The sequence below is a fragment of the Triticum urartu genome, chromosome 4A (genome assembly GCF_056163025.1).
Source record: "Triticum urartu cultivar PI428250 chromosome 4A, HENAU_Tu73, whole genome shotgun sequence".
Classification (NCBI taxonomy): Eukaryota; Viridiplantae; Streptophyta; class Magnoliopsida; order Poales; family Poaceae; genus Triticum; species Triticum urartu.
Genome location: NC_141876.1, coordinates 52,440,921 through 52,467,112, shown reverse-complemented (window position 1 = coordinate 52,467,112; position 26,192 = coordinate 52,440,921). Strand labels below are relative to the sequence as shown.

The following is a 26,192-nucleotide window of genomic DNA, read 5'->3' as shown; positions in this document are numbered from 1 at the left end:
TCTTATTATTATTATATCTATCAGATCTCACTCTTGCAAGTGGCCGTGAAGGAATTGACAACCCCTTTATCGCGTTGGTTGCGAGGTTCTTATTTGTTTGCGTAGGTACGAGGTGAGTCGCGCGTGGTCTCCTACTGGATTGATATCTTGGTTCTCAAAAACTGAGGGAAATACTTACGCTGATTTACTGCATCACCCTTTCCTCTTCAAGGGAAAACCAACGCAGTGCTCAAGAGGTAGCACGCCCCACCCCAGTCGGTGGGGGTTGGATGAGCAGGACCCTGTGGTAGTAGGCGGTTGGCGCTGGATCATCAAGACCCCGAGGAAGCCGTGCCGCGGTACGCCACACCCAGCCACTTAGGGGTCGATGAACAGGACCCCGTGGAGGCTGTAGGAAGTCGATAGTGGATGAACAGTAGCGTGTAGAGTACCGTTTTACGGTACGCCACACCCCTACCGATGAACAGGACCCCATTTCGACCGTAGGCAGTTTACGAGAAGTATTTTTCCTCCATTTTGCGGTGGCCAGACCCCTCCCATTCGATAGGACCCCATTTCGACCGTAGGCGGTTGAACAAAAGTCTGTTTTGTCCGTTTTGCGGTAAGCCAAACCCCTCCCGATGAGCATAACCCCCTTTCGATCATAGGCGGTCGAAGAGAACTCTGTTTCGTCCATTTTGCGGTACGCCATACCCTGAGCCAGTGGGGGGTCGATCGATATGTGCATGGTGAGGTAGGTACATCGGCATACTTACGCTAAGAGAGCACCATTTTTCCTGAATTGTAGGTGGCTTCAATATCAAGGAAGTAAGCGAGATAACCAATATCCTTAATAGGAAAGGACCCGCTAAGAGTGTGAAGCAGATCCTCCCCTTGAGATCTTAGCTCTGGCCTATTTATTTTATATTGCTACAACCTGTGTGAATATTGTTAGTCAGAGAAACTGGAACGTCTTAAGATAACAAGTGTTTGCAAATATTTCCTTGTCAAGCTTAATTTACTTCCTGGGTTTGATAAATCATAGGTTTCTAGGGAAGAAGGTTATGTCTACATCTGGAACTGGATTTAGGTAATGATAAAGACGGGAAACTTAGGTGGCAGTGTGGACATGATCTTACGTGGTGGTTAGGGTTGGGAGAAGGAACCGTTAGGCCCTGTTGAAACTATAATGTCTAGCTTGTAAGTGCCAAAGAAGTTGTGAGTCGGCGCAACACAACACATGCACGAAAAACGCTTTTTGACCTATGCCCCTCATTTGGGATCACTTATAAAAGTATTTCGTGTTGAAGGCGTTGTGATTGACAAGACGCAAGTGGCCATTAAAACTGAAAAAGAACGACTACAAAAAATATAAAACAATTAAATTGGGAAACAAGTTTTCTGAGTGCAAACTAGCCTGTCATGCGAATTTACGGATAAAGAGCATGGATTGAGATGGAAACCACGCCGCAAACACTTGAAATGTGTTGTGTGCAGGCATCCTACACATCCTCCAAGGGGTGCACACTCATAAAAATATCTTATTTGTATAGCACATACGTTTACTTAGGCACCAGTGCTATAGCCACAGGCATCGGTGTTTAAAAAAACAAATTTTAATTTTACAACCAACTCTTTAAGCACCTTGCGTCATATATGAACTAAGCGATGTTGGTTCCATGACAGACACAAGCAAGATGTTTAGGCCACAAGATCTATGTTTGTGATGGGTGCAAAATCCTATTCTACACCCTAAGCACGGAATCGTACCCCAAATCACACCCACCGATTTGTTTATTTTTCTTTTCCTCTAGTTTTTAGCGATTTTCGGTGTTTGTTCTATTTTTCCATTTTGTTTCCTTTTTTGTTTTTTCTCATACAATTTTTTATTTGGTCTTTTATTTTATTTTGTTTTTAAAGTTTTCACTCTCATTTCCTTTTATTTTTTCACTTTTTAAAATACATGAACACTTACTAAGTTATTGAACATTTTTTAAGCATGATCATATTCAAAACTATTGAATAATTTGAGTTTATAAAAACATGAGAAATTTTAGAATTTTAAAAAAATCCATCGACATTTTTTGAATCCAAGAACACTTTTCAAATTCGTAATCATTTTTAAAAACAAATGCTCATTTTTTAGAAGTCCAGGACCATTTTCTAAATTCATGAGAGTAGTTTTTTTAACACACGCATTTTCTCTGTAATATATGTATTTCCCCGTAAATGTGTTATTAAACTAATAAAAGAGGCAAAACGAAATGTAACCTGTTGGGAATATAGCTACCAGGTAAGACCCGCCCAGGAGGGGCCGGGTCAACCCCAATGGCGGGTTACAAAAGAAGCCCAGTAATATTCAAGGTGATAGTTTATTAAGACTTGTAGAAGGCCTAAGCCTAGAGGTGGCTTAAGGCCCAATATTGTAAACCCCCATATGTAAAGAAAGACTTGTAAAAAAAGGCATATAAAAGAAGTCACTGAGCCGGACACGTTTTATGAGCCGGCCGGGACTCTGTAGGCCGCCAGGCGTCAACCCATGTATATAAGGGGACGAACCAGCGACGGCTTAGGACAAGAAATAAGAGATCGATAGCCAAGCTAGCGGATTAGCTCCTTGGTCATCAAAACCCCAGCAATTCCAACACAACTAGACGTAGGCTTTTACCTTCATTGTAAGGGGCCGAACTAGTATAAACCTCTCATGTCCTTTGTCCCGATTAACCCCTTTAAGCTTCCTAGTTGCAATGGCCCTACGACTAAGTCCTTTTGCTAGGACATCTGCCGTGACAATTATATTCCACGACAGTTGGCGCCCACCATGGGGCCAGCACATGGTGGATTTGAGTTCTTGAAGGGCAACTTCAAAGGGCTCAAGGGATACGCTGTGGGCCGGATGACCAAGAGTCGTCGCGGCAAGCTCTACATCGACGATGAAGGCTGGGGCCCCGAGGCCGGCTCAATTGAATACGGGTACCGGGTCCCCTTTGGCGGAATCCATGTCTTCATCGGCGGGTCGGGCCCTGAGCCGGACATTTGCACCAACCTCATCGAGACGGCTTAGCGCGCGAGATTCGCCCGGGCACAACCTGCCGTAAGGCATGCCTTCGTGGGTTGCATCCATGGAGGTGAGTTTTCTTAAGAATCAGTGGATGGCGGTGAGACGGCCATCTGTTCCGACGGTGAGTCGTCCTCAAGTGAGACAGATTCTTTGTATCAGCTACAAGATGGCGTGCTTGGGGGCTGTTCCGATGGCAGCAGTATTCTGGACCTCTCCGAGCCGCCGAATCGAACCGGAGTTTTCATGGCTGGCACTCAACCCGGGCAGAACTCTACGGCTACGGCAGCAATAACCATCGGGTCGGCAGCAGCCGGGTCAGGAGACCCCGCGCGCCCCCCGGCTCAGGTACTAATGGACCTCATGGATAAGTTGACGGCTCTGTTGACTATTGTGGTGGAGCCGGCGGATAAGGGTCAGCATGACGCGGAGGTGGCACGGCTACGCGAAGAGATGGCACAGGCCAAGGAAAATTTAGCAGCAGAAGAGGTCAGGATGGCCGCGGAGCGGGCGACTTTGGGTGCTCGTGCTTAGCAGTTTCAAGCGGAGACTTTCCGGCTCTCGGTGGATCTGAACACGTCAAACGAGGTCATGAAGAGAAGGCACCAGAAAACTCAGTCACATCTGCCTCTGACGTACGATCCTAGGAACCTTTTCCACACACCCGGGGCTGGTCCAAGTAACCCGCCGGAGGCAAACCGGATCACGACACTCGGGGCTGGAGCGCCGGTTCAACCGCGGGCCATGGAGCCACCTCGTATGAATACCGCTTCGCCTCATTACACACCAATACCACCGGGTCACTTTTCTAACCCTTTGGAGAATCTCATTGCTGCGTCGGCTCGTTTGGCGGCTCTCCCGATGGAAGGCGACTCTCCGACAACAATTGAAACACGAAGGGTGAGAGAACTTCTTCAGACGGCTCTGGCGCAGCAGGATGCGTACTCTTATAGTCGAGACAGAATCCATTCAACCCCTCGCCCAAGCCGGAGCGCGAGCTATAGCAGGCATATGGACTCAGCCGCTATGTCGAGCAACGCTCAACGCCGTAACCAACCGCGTAGGCATGAGCCGGCGCAGGGTGGAGCCCTTAACTTGGCGGATCAGGAGAGAATCCGTCAAGAGGCTGAGCGGGCGGCTCAACTGGCAGCTGAGCAGGCGGCTCATCAGGCTTTTCCGGCTTATCCGGCAACCTCTGTTGAGGCAGGAGTAGCCACAAGAACAGGAGGTGTCCCTTGCCTAGTGCCGGCTATACATAATGAGCGCTTACCAAAAGACTTTAAAGGGCCTCGCAAGGTGCCTAATTACATGACCGACTTGCAGCCTGGGGCATGGGTTGAAAGTTATGAGATGCCGATGGAGCTGTTGGAGGTCAGCGATGCAGCAATGGCTAAGTATTTCACTATGATGTTGGATGGAACGGCTCGCACTTGGTTGAAAGGGTTGCCACCCAATTCCATCGGCTCATGGGCGGAGTTAAAGGCCCGGTTCATTCAGAACTTCAAGGACACATGTAAACAACCTATGTCAATCGTGGACCTGACTAATTGTAAGCAAGAGGAAGGTGAGTCCATGACCCATTGGGTGCGCCGGGTAAAGGAGATAATACATTCATCTGATAAGATGGATGCCGGCTCGACGGTCTTAATGTTGTAGAAAAATTGCCGTTTTGAACCTTTGAAACAGAAGCTGGGGTGGCTCAAGCGTGACTGTAATGACATGGGCCAGTTGATGGCGGCCTTGGTCAAATATGCTGATTCTGATAGTACCAAGGATCCCATGTCTGATGAAGAAAAAACAGGGAAGGGGAAGAAGAACGGCAACGATAAGGGTCACCAGCATAACCCGGCGAATCAAGGAGGTAATAAACGTAAGGCTGACGAGTTTGTAGCTAACACCAATACACAGGGCAACAACTAACGGCGCAAGGGTAGGCCACCTCCTCGGTCAGGTGGGTCAGGTCCCACCCTCGAGCAACTACTGAATGAACCTTGTCCAAGACATGGCACCCAGGAGAAGCTAGCTACCCATATGTGGAAGGACTGTACGATCATGAAGGCATTTAAAAATTCCAACATGTTTGATGGTAGCCATGGACCTGGCGGCGGTTCAGGCGGAGGCGGTTTTCACGGCCAGGGCCATCCCGGTAACCAGGGTGGTTATAATCAGCAACCCGGCCAAAGTAATCAGCAGCAACAGCAGCAACAGTCCGGGTATTAGAGCAACCCAAAACAGTTGAATAGTGGGAAATACCACATATTGACCACTAGTTTATGCAAGAGGGACCAGAAGCTTCATAAGAGGGTTGTCAATGCCGTTGAGCCGGCGATTCCACATTATTTGAGGTGGTCGGAACAACCTATTGTGTGGAGCAGAGAAGATCACCCTCCCCGGGTTGATAATCCGGGTCACTTGGCCTTGGTGGTGCCACCTCAGGTTGGTGGATATAAGTTCACTAAGGTGCTCATGGACGGAGGCAATAGCATTAACATCCTCTATTATGAGACGTTTCGTCGGATGGGGTTGACTGATAAGAGTCTTAAACAATCCAACATTGTTTTTCATGGTGTTGTGCCCGGTAAGTCGGCATACCCAGTTGGTAAGATTGAACTGGAAGTAGCCTTTGGGGATGAATATGATTCCAGGGCTGAGAAGTTAACTTTTGAGGTGGTTAAGATCAAAAGCCCATATCATGCTCTGTTTGGACGGCCGGCTTATGCCAAGTTCATGGCTTGGCCGTGTTATGTGTATCTACAGCTCAAGATGCCGGGTTATAAAGGCACCATCACAGTACATGGAAGCCAGAAAATAGCCCTGGAATGTGAAGAAGGTGATGCCGCTTATGCTGAGTCTGTTTGTGCGACAGAGGAGCTAAAGTTTTATAAAGATAATGTTGACCCGACAGACATGACGTCTTTGAAGAAGCCAACTACGGAGCATAAACCGGCGTTGAAATTCAAGTCAGTTGATGACACCAAGATGGTTGATTTTTTTCCTGGCGACTCATCCAAATAGTTCATCATCAGTGCCAACTTGAATTCAAAATAGGAAAGTGCGCTCATGGAGTTCATCCGTGAGAACCGGGACATCTTTGCATGGAAACCTTCTGACATGCCGGGTGTCCCGAGAGAACTCGCTGAGCACACTCTTAATATTGATCCGAAATTCAAGCCGGTCAGGCAGTTTCTTCGACGGTTTAATGAGGAAAGGCGCAAGGCCATTGGAGAAGAGGTGGCCCGGCTCTTGGCGGCCAGGTTCATTGTTGAAGTTTTTCACCCAGAGTGGTTGGCTAACCCGGTGCTTGTACTCAAAAAGAATGGCACCTGGCGTATGTGTGTGGATTACACCGATTTGAACAAGGCTTGTCCGGCCGATCCTTTTGCTCTCCTTCATATTGATCAGATCATTAATACTACGGCGAGTTGCGAGCATTTGAGTTTTTTGGATGCATATTCAGGGTATCATCAGATCAAGATGGCGGTTAAGGACCAGGAGAAGACAACTTTCATCACTCCGTTTGGAGCTTTCTGCTATGTGTTTATGCCTTCTGAACTGAAAAGTGCCCAGGCAACTTATCAACAATGTGTACAAAACTGTCTTCACAATCAGATTGGGCGTAATGTTCATGCTTATGTGGACGACATAGTGGTGAAATCTAGAGAGAAGTAAACCTTGGTAACTGATCTGAAGGAGACCTTTGATAACCTCCGGGTTTACAAGATGATGCTTAACCCGGCCAAGTGTGTTTTTGGAGTCCCAGCTGGCAAACTCTTGGGTTTTTTGGTGTCTAACGGAGGTATTGAGGCTAACCCGGAGAAAATTAAGGCAATCACATCTCTGGCCAAACCGGTGTGCATCAATGACGTTCAGCGGCTGGCGGGTCGCCTCGCTGCCTTAAGCCGGTTCATAAGCCAGTTAGGGGAGAAGGCGATGCCTTTGTATCAAATGATGAAAAAGGCGGATGACTTTGTTTGGAGTGATGCTGCTAACTCTGCTTTTAAGGATCTGAAGAAACAGCTCGCTGAGCCGCCGGTTCTTGCTGCTCCGGTGGAGAAAGAGTCGTTGTTATTATATGTAGCTACTAACTCACGTGCCATCAGTGTGGCCATTGTTGTGGAGCGCAAGGAGGATGGCAAAGAACATCCAGTCCAACGGCCAGTTTACTACGTTGGTGAGGTGCTGATTGAATCTAAACAAAGATATCCACATTGGCAGAAGCTCGTTTATGGGGTGTTCATGGCAAGCCGGAAGCTCAAACATTACTTTCAGGGTCACCCAATCACTGTGGTTAGCTCTGCTCCTCTAGGAGAAATCATTCAAAATAGAGAAGTCACAGGACGAGTCGCTAAGTGGGCTATTGAACTTGGGTCTCATGGTTTGAAGTATATGCCACGTACTGCAATCAAATCTCAAGCGTTAGTTAACTTCATTAATGACTGGACAAAGTTGCAGATGCCAGAGGAGAAACCAGACAACACATATTGGATGATTCATTTTGATGGGTCCAGACAGTTGGAAGGCTCGGGGGCTGGAGTTGTTTTAACTTCTCCTCGAGGGGACAAGTTTTGTTATGTCTTGCGGTTGATGTTTCCTTGTACTAACAACGCAGCAGAATATGAAGCCTTGCTCCATGGTATTCGAATGGCTAAAGAAATGAGTCTGAGCCGGGTCTAGTGCCTTGGCGATTCAGATTTGGTGGCTCAACGGGTGTCAGGCAAGTGGGATTCCAAGGATCCTCTCATGGCGGCTTATCGCCGCGAGGTCGACGCTGTTGCAGGGCATTTTAAGGGTTATCAAGTGGAACACATTGACCGTAGAAAGAACGAAGCGGCCGATTCCTTAAGCCGGTTGGGATCTCAGCGTAAGCCGGTACCCCCTAACACCTTTTTGGATGTTTTACATAACCCGTCAGTTAAGTTGCCTACAGAGGAAGATTTGGCCATTCCTGACCCAGAGGCACAGTTAGTGGCGGCTACTCATATTATTCCAGATTGGACAGTCCCGTTCCTGGCTTACATGACCCGGGGCGAGTTGCCAGAGGACGAGACCCTGGCCCGACAGATAACCCGGCGGTCCAAGTCAATGACGATTTCTGACGGAGAGTTGTATCATCGTAGCATCACTAGAGCGTTTTAGCGTTGTGTTTCTCCTGAAGAAGGTCAAGAAATACTTCGTGAGATCCATGAAGGGGATTATGGTCATCACGCCGGGTCAAAGTCTCTTGTGGCCAAAGCTTTTCGTCATGGTTTTTACTGGTTAATGGCTCACGCTGATGCAGAGGATCTGGTCAGTAGGTGTGATGGATGTCAAAAATTTGCACGACGAGCGCATGTGCCGGCTCAAGAGTTGTGGATGATTCCAATCACTTGGCCATTTGCGGTTTGGGGGCTTGACATGGTTGGACCTTTCAAAAGGTCTAAGGATAAAAAGACACATCTTTTAGTGGCAGTTGACAAATTCACAAAATGGGTTGAGGCAGAGCCAGTGAGTAAGTGTGATGCAGCCACGGCGGTTCAGTTCATGAAAAAGGTGATTTTTCGCTTTGGTTTTCCACACAGCATTATCACTGACAATGGCACTAATTTGTCTAAGGTGCTATATATGGAGGAGTTTTGTCAACGTGAGCATATCCGGCTCGATGTTTCTTCCGTAGCTCACCCTCAATCTAATGGTCAGGCTGAGAGAGCAAATCAGGAAATCTTAAAAGGTCTCAAGCCCCGGCTTATGGTTCCATTACAACGGACGCCGGGTTGTTGGGTAGAAGAATTACCCTCGGTGCTGTGGAGTATCAACACCACTCCTAACAGGTCTACAGGTTATACACCTTTCTTCATGGTTTATGGAGCGGAAGTGGTGCTACCCAGTGACATCCGTCATGACTCGCCTCGCATGGCAGCTTACGTTGAAGCTAATAATGAACAAGCCCGACAGGATGCACTTGACTTGTTAGATGAGGAGAGAGACTTGGTGGCGGCTCGACCAGCAATTTATCAACAGGACCTACGCCGTTATCACAGCCGCCGGGTTAAGTCCAGGCCTTTCAAGAAGGTGACCTGGTGCTCCGGCTCATTCAGGATCTGTCGGATGCACACAAACTATCCCTGCCTTGGGAAGGACCATTTGTGGTCAGTAAGAATTTAAACAACGGGTCATATTACATCATTGACGTTCGAGAGCACAAAGACTCACGTAAGTTGGAGGAGGAGACCCGCCGGCTGTGGAACATTGCTCAGCTTCGGCCATACTACACCTGAGCTACCGGCTCTCGTCATGTACATACTTTGATGTTGTGTATATTATGATAAGTAATAAAGCAGGACCTCTGCCTTTTTCCTCTTCAAAGATCATATATCTTTAATATTTTCATGACTATTAAGGAGCTAATCATATCTGAATCTAGCTTAACCTTTCTGGTCCAGCTTATGATCGTATTCGAATCTAGCTGTAAAATTCATGATCACTTGGGGGCTTCCTGTTCAAACATAGGTCGTATTCGAACCAAAGAGAACATAGCTGTCGTAACCCTCTTGATCGGCTCAAAGCCAAACTCACTAGGGGGCTTCTTGATCGTATCTGAATCATAGCTTAACCCCTTTTGGGTCCAACTTGGATCGTATTCGAATCAGGGTCGTTAAAAACCTCTCAAGGTCATTTGGAGGCTTCCTGTTCAAACATAGGTCGTATTCGAACCAAAGAGAACATAGCTGTCGGTACCCTCTTGATCAGCGCAACGCCAAAGCCACTAGGGGCTATATGATCGTATTCGAATCTTAGCTTAACCCCTTTGATCCGGTTTACTGATCGTATTCGAATTAGAAACCCCCAAATTTAAGTTAAAAAGTTAATTTATGTTGTTTGAAATCTGCTATTTTATTTTACTGGTCTGTCTCAAATCTAAACGATGAGCATGTTTTTTTCCACCGGCTGGACTATTTGACAATAAACCGCCAAGGCATGATAGTCATCAGGCATATAGAAGCATTGCCTTCTAAAAAAACTGGGTCATCAACCTCATCACCCGGGTCATATAGACTGGTAGTCCAGATGCAAAGAACACATGTATGACTGTGTTATTCATGAACAGATTTTTCTGTGTTTTTTCATTAATCAAAGGTTGTTTCAACCTTGTTTATTTTACGTCTGGTTCCGTTTTTTCTAGTACGATAAAATCATTGGTCCTGTACCGGGTGTTCTGACCCGTCCGGTGCTAAACCGCCAAGCCAGTTTTTTCCTTTTCTATAGAAACAAAGTTGAAATATTACATATGTAACCATAGATGTGACGCATATATTGACATCAGGAGCAAAGAGTCACACACGGCATCTTATGCATGATGGCATCGGCAAAATATGCAGTTTTTTAAACTAACCTATTACAAGGCATTAAGAGCGCAAAAGGTTATTGTTTCTCTCTCTCTTAAGACAGGTCCTAAGCTAAAAGCTGGATTGTTCAGATGGTTATGACTCCCCCCTGGCCGGTTCACCTCCCTCCACTGGTTGAAAGCCGGGATTGGACCAATCAAAGCCGTTCAGAGCAATGAATTCAGCCTCATCATCAATTAAGCCGGCCGGGTCAATTTCTGGGGCAAATGTATTTGGGCGAACCGGCAGGATAAGATCCGTCACTTTATAAGAGGGAGTCGCCATCTTCTTATTCTCCATATCAAAACTCGGCTGATATTTATCGATGTTGGTCTCATCTCCAAGGACGGTAGCTTGAGGTCGAACTCCCCTCACGCAGGCAATGAAGTCATCTTGCTCAAATAGAGTCCCGTCTTCCTTCATGGTAGGGTACCCCTTAGCTACATCCGCCGGGTCTAGATCTGGCACCCAGGCTTTGGAGCGGCTCAGAGCAGTCAGGGCTCCGGCTCTGGCACAGGATCCTTTGACCTTTTCAAACATGGCGGGTAAGATCGATAATTTCTTCAAAATGTCACTCAGCCAGTTGGGTCCTTAGTTGCCAGGGGAGATAGCAGCAAGTGCTCGTTGAGCACCAGTATACAACTGCTCCACTAAGGTATAAACCGCCTTCAGTTTGGTCACACTATCTTGGCTCAGATTTTGGCTTCGTGGACCTACGAGTTATTTTCATCAAAGGTTCAGCATGTGGTTTATATTCCTGGTCACAATAAGGTATAAGTGATTAATACAAATGACTTACTGAAGATGGCGCAGACCATTTGAGAGACACGGTTCTTTAAGCCGGTGAGCTCTGACGTAACCTCTTCAAGAGCCGCCTCAGCTGTTTCGGCACGTTGAACCAGCAGCGTCTTTTCTTCGGCCCCCAGGATTTCTTCTTTGCAGTCAAGTTGGTCTTTAATTTTTCTGTCTCAGAAAGACTTAATTGGAGTTTAGAGTTAGCAGTTTTGATTTCTGCCTCTTGATCTGCCAGCCGGGTCTTTGCTTCAGTTAATTGGGAGCCCAATTCAGATAGGGCGTTCTGCAAAACATACACATATATGTCAAGGCATAAACTAAAAGTTATAAGGGTTCAAGTCTCAAGTACTTTGCACCGCAATACCACTTGACACTTGGGGGCTAATGTTTGCCAAAGAAATTTTTTATGACTCTTATATGTTTCAAGTCCCAAGTGTTTTACAAAGTAACAACATTTGACACTTGGGGGCTAATGCATGATATTCAGAAAGTTTTTCAAGATTGAGTCGGATTGCAGTACTTATTGGGACTAGTAAAAGACAATTATAAAGTTAAGTACCGGTTCATTTATGATAAATTGAGCCGGCCCTTGGGAACTACATGTCAAGTTTATGCTACTCTATTGGACTTTCAGAGGAAAAGTTTCAACCTATATCATAAAGTCTACAGATCATTCAGGATCATTATCTGAAGACTTGGGGGCTGACAGAGTATAAATAAGCCGGAAAACATACCTCATATTTTAGCTGCAATTGCTTGACCAACTCAATTTCCGACTCACGGCTGGAATGCACATGACTGAGATAGCCATACGGTATGTCACTAGCATTCAGATGAGTATAGCGAGAGATATCAAACTGTACTTTCTGCCTTTCTAAGGCCTCCTGTTTGGCAGAATGCCTGGCTAGCACAGTTGGATTACCCGGCACAAAAAATCTGCTGCCAGTGATCAGAACGTCATGATCAGAAGATGTTGGCGGGTTAGCTGAACTGGATGGTCTGACAGTAGAGGGATTAACAATGGTATCATCAGCCGATGGCTCAGGAGGATCCAATTGAGTATCAACAGCCGGGTCTTCTGGTGCTTCAGTTCGAGGGGGAGAAGTTGGCATGGCCGGTTCAGGTGCAAGAACTGACGGGTCTTCCGTCGGTTTAATCACCTTGGCCTTCTTGGACTTGGCTTGACCACTAAGAAAGATTTTATGAGACTGTTAGTACAATGACGCAGTTCTAAAGATAGAGGAAAACTGATTTTTCCGTACCCAGGAGCAGTTTTGAAAGCCGGAAACTAAGTCTGAGATGAGTCGCCAGAAGAGCGAGAAACCTCCTGTAAAAGGTAAAATAAAGTTAGTGAGGCAAGGGAATAGATTCATTAATGAAAGCAACAGATAAAGATGAAAGAAACCTCATTCTGGCGCTTTCGAGGAGTTTGTTGTAAAACGGAAGGCGGTTCATCATCGTCATTATTCCGGGCCTGACGGCGGCTCTCATGTTGCTGCTTTTTCAAAAGAAAATGAGGGTCCAAATGAGCCAAAGGGTGTGAAAACCTTACTTTCCGCGTTACTAGTTGAAGTTTCTGTCTTGGCAAATGGGCTGAGTTGGAGGAAATAGTTACCTCTTCTTCTACGGCCTGACTGGCCCCCGTGTCGTCCTGGTAATAGTCAGTGTCAATAAGGTTATTAAAAAACTGGCCAAGGGAGTCAAGGGCTACCTCCGACTCAGAATCATCGTCAAGCTTTAACAGTTCCGAAGTAGTGCTCCTTTTCTTCTTGGACCTCCGGGTCGTCTTCCTGGCGGCTATGGCGGCGGCTCTAGCCTTCTTGGCAGCTTTGTGGTCATACTTGGCTTTCTAGAAGTCGGATTTGGCCTGTAAACAAATAAACAGGATAAAAGGTCATGCAAGTATTTAAAACTACTGAGGAAAACACAAAAGAGAAAGAGGTCAGGGGTTTCTCACCTCTGGTGCCGGGTTAAGTTTACAGAAGGGGTTTAACCCAACCTTACTGCAGTCCTCATACTTGCTGTTCACAAGGATGGTTGACATTGAAACAATGTCTTCTTCAGTTAGTTGTACAGAGTTGTAACGTAGAGAGTCATCTGGGCCTCCGCCATATTCATACATCAACTTGGATCGGCGGCTTAGAGGAATGACCCGCCACGAGATCCAGCAATGGATCAAATCAACTCCGGTTAAGCCATTCCCCAGTAAGGCATGGATCCTTTTAATAGATGGAATAAGCTTCTTGTGTTCAGCTGCAGTAAGCTTATCAGGTAGCACAAACTTGGAATCCAGACGCTCCACACGATAACCTGACAGTGGTTTTTCATTGGCTGGAGACGTATCTTGGCAATAGAACCAGGTCTGATTCCAATCTTTGGGATGACTCGGTAAGACAATTAAGGGAAAGACGGCGCCCTGTCGGCGCTAAATTGAGATTCCACCAAGTTCCAAGCTAGGGCCATTGGTACACTCATTCTGGCGGTTCAGATAAAAGTACTCTCTGAAGAGTTCCACAGTCGGCTCTTCTTGAAGATACACCTCACAGAGAACTTGAAAATTGCAGATGTTGGATATGGAATTGGGTCCAATATCTTGAGGATGAAGTTTGAAAAAATGAAGAACATCTCTAAAGAACTTTGAGCCGGGTGGTGTAAAACCCCGATTCATGTGGTCAGAGAAGACAATAACTTCATCGTATTTGGGATTAGGTCGTTCCTCGTCCGGGTCAGGTGCACGATAAGACATAACATTTTTCCCTGGCAAAAATCCTATGGTGAAGAATTCCTTCAAGGTATCTTCAGTGACTGTGGAAGGGACCCAGTTGCAGACAGTCGGTGCTTTTGACGGCATGATCATCAAAAGACAAACTGAAAAGAAAGTAACGTGTCGTTTCAATTCAATGGTGAAGTTAAATGATGATGGTGCAAATGAGTAATGGCGGCTTAAGTAAGGGCTAATGTCATATAAGGGAAAAGTGAGCCGGCGTAATAAGCCGCCATGACTACAGATATTTGAGAAATGCCAGAAACAGAATTGGCCATGTGTTGAGGCAAACAAGTTTCCTACTTTCTTGATATTATTCTGGATCAAATGGCCGTTCAAAATGGAAAATATTCTAGACCTAAAAATCTGGCACAGATGAGTTCATGAGTTCTAATGAGGTCTCTGTACGAGAAAAAGGGATCTACTGGTATCAAGAATGGGTACAAAACAACTACCGCATGAGTATATGTTCTTTTTGGATCAAGAAGAAACTATAGTGGAAGAACTACGAAGAAACTGTGATGAACTATGAAGAACACGCAGAAACCTAGAAACCCTAATGCGGATCTGAGGAGTAGAAAGGTAAAACACTTACAGCCACGGATTTTCTGCGGAGGGTCGCCGCCGTTCTCTGGACCGATTCAGGTTGATGCAGCGGCCAAGGTCGATGAAGACGAGGTGCTCTGCGACGGCGGCGGATCTCGGGCAGCAGTAGGGTTGCGAGAGGAAGAAAACGAAGAGAGAGAAGAATGAGAAAAGACCAGGTCGTGCCTATTTATAAGGGGATAAGCGAACATGCAGGCACGAAAATCGAGGAAGACACAAATAATGATTATCCAACTAAACGGACGCCTCGATTCTCGGAAGACATTTAAGGATAAAGATCCATTGAAGATGACGTCATAGCAGGCTTTCGTGTTTTCAGAAGATGACGTCATGGCGGGTTACAGAGTTTTTACAGAGAGAGGAAGATGGATTTCGTTTAAGTATTGAAGATTGACAAAGAACAAAGTTCAAGTCAACCTGGGGCCTAATGTTGGGAATATAGCTACCAGGTAAGACCCGCCCAGGAGGGGACGGGTCAACCCCAATGGCGGGTTACAAAAGAAGCCCAGTAATATTCAAGGTGATAGTTTATTAAGACTTGTAGAAGGCCTAAGCCCAGAGACGGCTTAAGGCCCAATATTGTAAACCGCCATATGTAAAGAAAGACTTGTAAAGAAAGGCATATAAAAAAAGTCACCGAGCCGGACACGTTTTATGAGCCGGCCGGGACTCTGTAGGCCGTCAGGCGTCAACCCATGTATATAAGGGGACGACCCGGCGGCGGCTTAGGACAAGAAACAAGAGATCGATAGCCAAGCTAGCGGATTAGCTCCTTGGTTATTGAAACCCCAGCAATTCCAACACAACTAGACGTAGGCTTTTACCTTCATTGTAAGGGGCCGAACTAGTATAAACCTCTCGTGTCCTTTGTCCCGATTAACCCCTTTAAACTTCCTAGTTACGATGGCCCTACGACTAAGTCCTTTTGCTAGAACATCTGTCGTGATAATTCCATGACACAACCAAAAAAGAACTAAATTGGTTGGTCAATACATTCATCCTTGAGGCGAGTTTGCCACTACCCGTCGCGTGAGGCGGAGAATAGGAGTAGTCATTATGGGCTGGGAGGTTTATCAATTGTAGGCTTTAGCAGTTCGCACCGTGAGTGACCAGTCACTAATAAGAGAAAAATTTGCCTAAAAGACCTAATAAGAGAAAATATCCCTAAAAACTATTAAAATAAAATATCTCCAAAAAACTTATAAAAGAAAGAAAAACTTATTGTGTGAAAATAAATTCTTGTTGCAAAAGAAACTCGACTTATTTCTCGAGAAAAAAATGAAGCAACTTCACTTGTCCTCAGCTGTTATTTGTGCTCCAGTATAGTAGTACAAATTCAAGGTAACTCCGTAACACAAATGTTACTCTATTTTTTCCCGTAGAAAAGAACGAGAGAGAAAATATCCGCAACACCCCAAGTACTGTGTTTTTCTTTCCCATTTTTTCGGCCACACTTTCTACCTCCTTCAAACTAGCTTTCCTTGTCGAAGAGAAAAGGCTAGGAGTGCTAGCTAAAACGACCTGGACACAGATCGGTGAGCCAACCAGGAGCTGCCATTACTGACCGTCCACCAATTTGAAGTGCAAGTGGTATCTCTGTCCCAGGTCGCATCACGCCTAGCTGGCAGCGCGATCAATGGCAAGGCAACCTAGTAAAACCTAGAATTGACAACCAGACGTACATCACGGTAACGATACATGCATGTTCCCTTTCCCTTCTCCTGTCTACTTCCTTCGTTCGGAATTACTTGTCACAAAAATAGACGTATGCATGTGCGCCGAAAACGTATCAAGCATAACTGTAAAAATGTCTTATATTTAGTTACAGAGATAATACATGTGTAACAAAAAAAAAGGAAAGCCACGGTCCATGAATCCGGTAATCTTTCACGCACGATTTGCGCACAACATGATTTGAAGCCACACAGATTAAAAAAAGAGGCAATCGAATGACCCACTCCCTCCGTCTCGTAATGCAAGATGTTGTTTGACGTTAGTGTAGTGTCAAAAAAACATTTTATATTATGGAATGGTGACTTGTTCTGTTTGATCGTGTGTGAATCCGTCGTGTGCATAGCACCACTCTTTGCAAATATCCTGCTCCGGGTAGCAGCAGCTGGGCCTGATCAAAGTGGCATCGCTCAATTGAGGCGCGTCCCTGACAGAAGCCGCAGCTGAGAAGGTCCCTCTCGCGCATATAAGTATTCCCCATGCTCAACACGCGGGAGTGATGAACAAGTTCTTTTTCTTTTCTTTCGAGAATGAGCGATAAGCTAGCTACACCGACGATCGAGCGAACGATGGCGTTGACCAGTTAACGCCGCTACGTGTACCGATAACCCACCACGAAGCCTCTAATTCCGGCAGTGTGTGATGTAGCACAGCCTTTAATAATCACACTTGGCCTACTGTCCCCAAGAAGAAGATACGAAGAGAGGGTGGGTGGGTATAGGAAAAGTGGAACAATATCAGCACCAAACAGCAACAGCTCGAATAGAATACGGGTACGGTGGTGGCGCGCAGCGCAAACATCACTTTCACGCCAAAAATACAGCCAGGCAACATGCATCTTGATATCCAGTACTACAAGTACCATCTCCATCTCCGTTGCCCATGCCCATCCCACTCACCCCAGCGGCATATCGTCCCAGACAGACGGCATCCACGTCCTTGGCCTTGGGCCTCACCTATTTCCATTCCATTCTCCACTCATCCGGCCCCGCGCGCCATTCGATCCTCTTCTCGACTTCTCCACTACTCGCCAGTCGCCATGCAGCAGCAAGGCAAGAACCGGAACAGGAGAGCGATCTGCTCGTCGGATTTCTTTGCTTGGTCTGGACGTGTGCTCATCTCTTCTTCTTCTTCTTGCTCTGTTTGTTTGCTTGCTTGCTTGCAGATGGGTTGGGCAAGCGGCTGCTGCTCAGGGTCGCCGCGCTGTGCCACGGGAGTAGCAAGCTGCCGCCGCCGCCCGCTCCTTCGGCCATGGCGGAAATGCCAAGGGTGGAGATGGCCGGCGACGGCCGCGTCGAGCACCTCGAGAAGTTCTCCCACTACGTCGGTCAGTCGCCATTTCCACTCAATTGTTTGTTTTTTCGCGACACTTTACAGCAATTTCTTTTCAAATCCCCGCTCATTCCAATCCGATCAACGAACACCTGTCACTGCTGTTATTGAATGCGTATATTAACGTGGATGCTGCGTTCCTGTGTTCGTTTTCACCACAAGGATGATACTGTCTCGTAGTTTCTGTTGCCACTTGGTCTGATAATTTCCCCCCTTTCTGATGACGCCAAGAAGCAAGCAACCAATTGGTCCGAACACCAAAGGCTCTAACTAACTCCTGCAACCTTCCAACCAGAATGTTTGTCTTGGTGCTTGAATGCTCGAGAGATTCCACTGATGATACACTAGGAAACAAGATCCAAAACAGAAAGTAGTATGTATACCATGCAGAACTTCCCGTAAATTAATATAGGAGCGTTTAGATCACTTAGTTTACAGAGAGTAAAAGTTAAAGTAAACCCTTGTGATTGACATGGGCACTGCTGCTTTGATGGAAGAGTAGCACCTAGACACTGAACTGGAGTATATCTTCTCCTAGCTGACGCGTGCACCGATTTCTCCATGGAAAACGAACACCTGGCCAGCCAGTCGCCTACCCACTACCAAGCATGGCATGATCTTCTCTTGAGGGATAAAAACAGTTCCGAAGCATGTACTACGTCGCATGGGTACGACAGAACGCACCAAGTCTCACGTGATGAGGTTAAGGTTAATCGTACGTGTACCAGACAGCCAGCATTCGTGCTAAAAGCTTAAAACTGGACAGCGCACTGACTGAAGAAAGCAGTTAGTGATGATAATAGCACTCGATCTTCCTCCCTGGCCACAGGCTGACCAGCAGGCCGGGGCCCTTCAGCCGTCTCGTCGAGATCAATGCCTGCCACTGGTACCGTACGGCGGCGATGCCATTGTCGAGTCGTCCATGGCCACAGCCTTTTCATGTGGTTCAAAACTTCCTCTCCACTCCTCTCCTGAAAAGATAATGAGTGATTGAGAATTTCTGACATCGAGATCAGAGTGGGTTTAGTTTCTGCTGCAAATTAGTGTTTCCCAGATTAATCTCAATTCATTGTGTATGCAGCTCGGCAGATTGGGTTCGAGGACGCGAGCGAGTGCCCCCACCTGTGCAAGGCGGCCAACAACTACCTCCGGCAGACCAACAACTGCATGGCGGACGTCTACGGCCTCCTGGACGGCGTCCCGGAGGCCGACGCGCTCTACGTCAAGCTCGTCGACGAGCTGGAGAGATGCATCCTCGGCTACTTCGCCTTCCACTGGGACCATTCGACCACCCTCGTCACCCAGGTACTCCCTCCGGCCCTTTTTAGTCTGCATATAAGTACGTGTGCGACGATCTCGTCATCTTTGGCGGATCTGGAAGCAAAGTGGACGTCCACTCGGCTCGACGAATTACGAGCGATGCACATGCGATGTGCATTACTACATTATATATGCCGTTGCCGTTGCCCTTGCCGAGCGATTGCCATAACTTTGCCGTCAATCACGCACGTACGCTTAATGTGCAGGCCTTGACCGTGGACAGCGCCAACAAAAAGAAGCTGAGGAACGTGATTCTGGAAGCTAACAGGTGAAAAGTCAAAACCCAACTAGAAACTCTCTTTTTTTACACTTTCTTTTCTAAAATAATAAAAATTAAGCTGCGTATAAATGATAAAGTGCTCAATGAACACTTCGAAGCCAGCACATGCTAATAATTACTGTGATATGCCTTCGGTCCATATTAATTACCGCTGATTTAGTACAAAGTTATATGAACCAGGGGAAGTAGTACTCCGTTTCTTTGTGGATGTGAACAGAGAGAGAATTGAAATTATGTAGTATCAAGCATAAATTAAGGTCATGATTTGACGATGATGACCTTTCTAACAGATATCTTTTATAACATGCTTATGAAAAGAAAAGTACAGACACAAATGACATATTATACCAGTTGTTAGGTCAATGTGTTTATAATAGCAGTAGATGGGAATGCTCATGATTTGTCTCCATTATAGGTCAATTTCGTAATCTTTTGACATTTCCTACTCTTACTAATCAACTTGGGTACACGTTGGTATACATCGGCATGTTTGAATGCATGTATGTATGTACAGCTCCTATCTTGCTTTCACCAATCATTTTTTTTCGCCATCACAAATTTCCTTTGGTCAAATTTATTTGACCCGGCCAAGTACTTCGAATTACTTCTATAATCCCATAATCCCATATAGATGAGCATGAGCTACCTAACAGATAACTATCGGGAGTTTTAAAAAAGTAACTAGTGCAATCGTCTCGTCCTCTAAGAAAGTGACACATATAGGCAATAACTGCAAATTCCTAGCCAAGAATTGTCTAAAATGGTGTAGTTTAAGCTACCACCTTCGTCCTGGTTTACTGGTCTCTTTTGTAATTTGTGCCAAATTTTGATCAAATATTTAACTAATAAAATGTTAATGCATGTCAACAAAAATTATATGGTTGGATTCATATTTGAACCTAGTTTTTAATGATATATTTTTTTGTGAAATGCATGAACATTTTGTTAGTTAAATTTATGGTCCAAATTTGACAGAAAATGCAATGAAGACCAATAAACCAAGACAGAGGTAGTATTATTTTACGAGAGGCAATAGACATATGTAGTACATATAACTAAAACACACAATAATCCTACTTACATTTGCCCGTTTACTCGCATGTGTCTCATTTGCCCGTTTCAATATATTGATAAGACGACAAGAAGCTTCCGAATATACACCATGTGCCTTGTTTTATGTGCACATGCGCAAATGCTAACATATGCGATGTACTAGCGCATCACCCGTAGACCCATACAACCACGAGTTCTCATTTCCAATTGTCCAAACTATTTATTTTTGTATTGTTTGCAATAGCTGCCAAGACTACGACAAGTGCTTAATAAAAACATGTTAGAGACATGGCCCCAAAGTCATTGCCGATACGCAATAATTGAATCAACCGTTATTAATAGTAGCCTCATCTAAAACGTACCCTCCCACTAGGCCATGTATACATCATGGAGTGGGCCAAGCCAGATGTATGACAATGATGTTAACGCTATCAATGTTGGAGATTCGTTCTGAAGACATACTCTAGCCAATCACTATATAATCGTTAACTCAACTACTCCGGTCGTCAATTCAATTGAAAATATCTGCTCCAGTCCTTGTTGGATGTAAACAACAACATCAACTGCTAAGTAGAATTGCGATCTACCATGGATAAAAGAGGGTATATAATCTAAGATGTACGCTAACATTGTCGCGTTCCATAAAATACCCTATGCATGAGTAACTTGTTAAAAGGCTTTAAAAAAAAACTTGTTAAAAGGCTTGCATGCATAAAACTAACTGAGATTGGATGGGTGCGACGAGCAGGAAGCAACGGTTCGAGCGGATCACGAAGGACCTCAAGGTGACGCGTGTGTTCTCCACACTGGTGCATGAGATGAAGGCCATCGGCACGGTGACGGGGATGAATGGCGAGGAGGAGGCGCACTGCACCGACGTTATGGCCCCGGTGGCGCACAGCGACCGGTCCCCGGTGCTGCTGCTGATGGGCGGCGGCATGGGCGCCGGCAAGAGCACCGTGCTCAAGGAGATACTTCAAGAGTGAGTACTGAGGACCAGTATTATTTCTTACGTTTTTTCCTCAGTTTCTTAGTACGTACACTTGTTGCAACAACGGTCGATTCGATCAGAATTTGAAGCCGAAGCATGGGTTGCGATGTTGAATTTCAGGCCGTTTTGGATAGAGGCGGGGAAGAACGCTTTGGTGGTTGAGGCGGACGCTTTCAAGGAGACGGACGTGATCTACCGCGCCATCAGCTCCATGGGCCACCACAACGACATGCTTCAGACGGCAGAGCTGGTACGTTCTTGCAGTTATATACCTAATTTAGATCTATATATACAATCATCACCATGGATCAAAATGAAGCAGCGTTGTTTCGACGACGTTTACAAATTTACCAGCGTTGTTCCGACGACGTTTACAAATGGATCAACATTGTGACGTAGTTACTTCGCAAAAAAAAAAACGTGATGTAGTTGTGGTTGGCCAGTCATACATCAGTAGTTTGGCCCTTTGAATACATGCGTGGTTTGAGTCTGCTCTATTTCAGTTTATTCATGTTAACGTGCCCAGCAGTCCAGAGTCGAGACGACAAAAATGGCCCTGCACTTTTTAGGTAGAAAAATGGGTGAGTGAACAACCGGCCGCTGAACGGTAGGGGTCAGCAGCGATGGCACACATGGGGCGATAGCATAGCGGCGTCGCGTAATTGATACTCCTACTGCACTGCAGCTGCCCGATCGACCGACCGACACTTTCTCCAACTGTATGGTATGTGCTCAAGTACAGTGAAAATCTATGGTATCTGTTCACCAAGCTAGAAACATGAACTGGTCTGCTCCTATGACCCTTCTTCTCACTCCGACAAAGGCTGTGAGAAAGCTGAGGTCCAACGGAGCACTTGGCTTAATTAGATGGTTCTGCTTTGTCTGTGTGGTGTATAACATGTACGCATCTATCTATCTACCTTTTTTTGCTGCCCTGCCGGGTCCACGACATGGACACAGTATGGTTTTATGAGGATTTGGGCTGGCATGTGGGGAATCAGGGCTGGAACATGGAAAAATCAGAGAAATGATATTCGTACTACTTCTGAAAAAGTAGGTACGAGTTCAAATTGATGACCATTAGCTAACACATCAAGGGAGTAGGTACCAACCTAAAAACTGTACATACCGATTTTGTAGAAATTATACATCTAGATACATCCATACTTGCGACAAGTTATTTGGAACGGAGAAAGTATGTAAGAATAACATTTTTCTAAACATATCTCTCATGTCATACTTTTTTTTGACAATCAATACCATGATATATTATAGTAGCAAATTGTACATGGTAGAGATACATGAGCTGACTCCATCAAGGGAGTAGGTACCAGCTGTCAAGCTTGAAGACAAAGCAAATTGTTTCATTCCCACATTTCATTGGGGAAATTGTTTCTTCCATCACTTTTTTTTAGAACCTTCCTCCATTTTTCCTTTTTTTAGATTGCCCTCCTCCCCTTTTTGAGAATTTCCCCCATCTTCCTTCTTTTGAGAGAACCGGCACCCATTTTTCCTTTTTTAGAACCTTCCTCCTTTTTATCTTTTTTTGACAACCCCCCCCCCCTTTCGAGAATTTCCCCTTAGAGAACCGGCACCCATTTTTCCCTTTTTAGGACCTTCCTCCTTTTTATCCTTTTTTGACATCCCCCCCCCCCCCTCCTCTGAGAATTTCCCCCATTTTTCCTTCTTCTGAGAGAACCTTCCCTCATTTCCCCTTCTTTTAAGAGAATCTCCCCCCATTTCCCCTTTTTTTGGAGAACCTTCCTCCATTTTTCCTTTTTTATATCATCCTCCATTTTCCCTAGGGAAAATTATTTCGTTAATTTGAATGTTTTTTTTATAGAAAGACTGTAAGCGACCCCCTACAGCATAATTGGTGCAACAAACCCAAATTGTAAGTACCAAGCCTTGAACCTGGGTGGGTGGGAAGGCATCAGCCCCTTCCCACCACTAGGCTGTGCCTTAGTCTGCTCGTAGTTAATTTGAATGTTAATTTGAATGTTGGGGAAATATGGCGGCTTGATGTGGGTCCGAGCGCGTAGTTCTAGGGAAAGTCCTATCTGCCACTCGTTCCGGCAGACTATCGGCTAGACGCACGCTACGAGGGAGGCAAGCGCTTTGGGGTGGGTAAGCCCATTTTTACCATAGCGTAGTGCACTATTTAAACCAGTTTTGGGAACCTTCTAGAACCTTCCTCCATTTTGGATTTTTTCCCTTTTCTATAGTTATCCTTTCTTTCTACAGTTTTTTCTTTAATGTGTTTTGGGTTTTATCGCTCATTTTTTCTTTTTCCTTTTTGTTTTTGTCTTTGTTTTTTTCTTTTCTATTTTCTACTTCTTTTTTAAAACATTCAAATTTTTTATTTCATAAAAATGTTTGCGTTTTCAAGAAACGTTCTCAAATTTGTAAAAATGTTATTGTTTTCAAATTTTGTTCAAAGTTTCCTTTTACAAAAAGATGTTCACATATCGAAAAAATTGCCTTTTCCCAAATGTTGTTAGGAGTTTTAAGAAATCTTGCCATTTTCAAAATTGTTTATGTTTAAAAAATTAATCATATTCTTAAAAAATTGGAATTATCAAATTTTATTCTCATATGTAAAAATTGTCTGTGATTTTAAAATTTGTTCAAGCTTTTAGAAATTGTTCAGGTTTTTCAAAAACAATTCTAAAAATGATATAATTATAGTAAATTTTCACATTTTTATTTTATTTGGAAATTGCGTTTTCAAAAATTATTCGGCATTTTAAAATTGTCAATACAGCAGCTACTGGGTCCACGAGTCAACACAACTGCTAGTGGGTTTGGACATGGCCAAGCCGAGTATAGCACATCATTGATTGTGGAGCGTGATGATCAACCGTTTCGTTTCATTTCATAGGTGCGTGTGCTAACACGCTGGGTGTAACACAACAGGTGCACAAGTCGTCGACGGACGCGGCGTCGTCGCTGCTGGTGACGGCGCTGAACGAGGGGCGCGACGTGATCCTGGACGGCACGCTCTCCTGGGAGCCCTTCGTGGAGCAGACCATCGCCATGGCCCGGGCCGTGCACTCCCAGCGCCACCGCATGGGCGTGGGCTACAAGGTGGACGAGGACGGCACCATCACCGAGAACTACTGGGAGCCCGTCCCCAACGACCAGGACTTTGTCGCCGCCAACAGGGACCGGAAACCGTACCGGATCGAGGTCGTCGGCGTCGTCTGCGACGCCTACCTCGCCGTCGCCAGAGGGATCAGGTACCACACCGTCACCTTTTTATCCGCGTCGTTTGATTGTGTGTGTGGGCGTGTGTGCGCAAGTGTTGACAGTGAGTGAGATGCTTGTTCTGATGTTCTCTGCATTGCAGGAGAGCGATCATGACGGGGAGGGCGGTGAGGGTGAACTCGCAGCTCACGTCGCACAAGAGATTCGCGGCGGCGTTCCAGAAGTACTGCCAGCTTGTGGACGGGGCCAAGCTCTACAGCTCCAACTCCTTGGGCTCTCCACAGGTTCTCACTTTTATTACTGATCAACTACGTACTCAGGACAATCTAAGTTCATCTTAATTTCTACGTACTCAGCTAGTTGTTAATCAGCTGGGCACGAATTTCTTGTCTTAGCTGATCGCGTGGAAGGGCGACATCAACGGCAGCCTGCTGGTGGAGCCGCGCGAGATCGACTGCCTGGACAAGGTGAGCAACCTCAACGAGGGCGCCACCTCCCTGCACAACCTCTACCCCGGCGGCGCCACCACCTGCGGCTCCCGCTCCATCTGGGACGACATGATCGTCGCGCCGTCCCGCGCCACCGTCCAGCGAGAGATCCGGGAGGCCATCCGCTCCGTGGAGCCGACGGCAACGCCGACCGCCTTGTAGCATCCATGATCCATCCATGTTGTCATGCATGTTGATGTTGCGCGCGCACTGCTGGCCGGGTGTTCTTGAGCCTTAAAAATGATCGCGGCCACGGTTTTGACGCGGCGGACCGAGGCGAATTGGGGCAACTCAAGTTGCTGTGTGTGGTTTTTTTGTGGTATAGTGGTCGTTGGTACATACACCAATGTCTGCAGCTAGCAGTTCAGATGAAAATGTATGTTGCGATCGACATCCATTTGAGAGTAAATAAATCTTGTAATTAATTACCTGAATAATAATATTTCTATATACAAAAGTCCAACTTTTAATAATATTTTAGTCCTTGTGTTTGCATAAATAATTTTTTTCTAAGTTGACGAAGTAGATCTATCAGATGATGGAAACCAACTTTTTACTAAACCATGGATAAATAACATGACATGCGAAAGCTTGCAAAGGAAGAAAATGATGAAAACTGAAAATATGAGAAAGGGAAACGTACCTATTAGAAGTAAAAGAAAAGATAGTAAAAATAGGTGATAATACAACTCTACATAGCCTTTCTGCCAAGACATAAGAGGCAAAACTGATCACAAGTGTCGGTTTTCGCCCGGTTTTCATTAATTAACTGAATGATTCTCTTCTTCTTAATTAATCGATGAGACAAATCTTTCACCTATGTTTCAAAACAAATTAATCACAGGTGAGAGTTCAACATTGTGGTGGAATGCAGAAGATGCTTGAGATGGACAAGAGTGTTATAGCCTGGTGTGACACGGAGAGCAGATAAAGACTTCTTGCCACATATAACAAAAAAAACTCGAGATACGAACCAACCTGTGGTTGGATGGTTAGAGGGACAGTGGTCCTTAGTCCACCAGAGTTCAAATCCTGGTGCTCGCATTATTCCTGAATTTATTTTAGGATTTTCGGCAAATGCGCTTTCAGTGGGAGGAAACGTTCCTGACGCCTACGCTGACTTCTCGGAGTTGTTCATAGGGGTGGGGTGTGCGTGTGTGCGTTTATAAGGGTGAGTGTATGCGTGTATGTATAAGCGCTTGCGTTTGTACTGTGTTTAAAAAAACT

General features: G+C 45.5%; 1 protein-coding gene across 2 annotated transcripts; it reads left to right on the top strand.

Annotated features, from left to right (window-relative positions):
* Window positions 1-17,165: 17,165 nt before the first annotated feature.
* On the top strand, window positions 17,166-25,440 carry LOC125550575 (calmodulin calcium-dependent NAD kinase-like). Of its 2 annotated transcripts, none has more exons than XM_087517731.1 (9): window positions 17,166-17,346; window positions 17,460-17,621; window positions 18,708-18,931; window positions 19,153-19,214; window positions 21,028-21,261; window positions 21,391-21,520; window positions 24,187-24,509; window positions 24,620-24,761; window positions 24,834-24,961. In XM_087517731.1, exons 1-9 carry the CDS (start codon window positions 17,334-17,336, stop codon window positions 24,870-24,872), a joined length of 1,329 nt encoding a protein of 442 aa, XP_087373857.1. In that variant the 5' UTR covers window positions 17,166-17,333; the 3' UTR covers window positions 24,873-24,961. The 2 variants fall into 2 exon arrangements, with proteins under 2 accessions (XP_087373857.1, XP_048569554.2); XM_048713597.2 differs by having other exon boundaries at window positions 17,167-17,346; window positions 24,873-25,440.
* The last annotated feature ends 752 nt before the right edge of the window (window positions 25,441-26,192 follow it).

Excerpts from the sequence above, each read along its gene's own strand:
- LOC125550575 (XM_048713597.2), top strand. Across the intron at positions 19,215-21,027 it reads GTGATTCTGGAAGCTAACAG|GAAGCAACGGTTCGAGCGGA; the intron begins GTGAAAAGTCAA and ends TGCGACGAGCAG. Across the intron at positions 24,762-24,872 it reads ACTCCTTGGGCTCTCCACAG|CTGATCGCGTGGAAGGGCGA; the intron begins GTTCTCACTTTT and ends TTCTTGTCTTAG.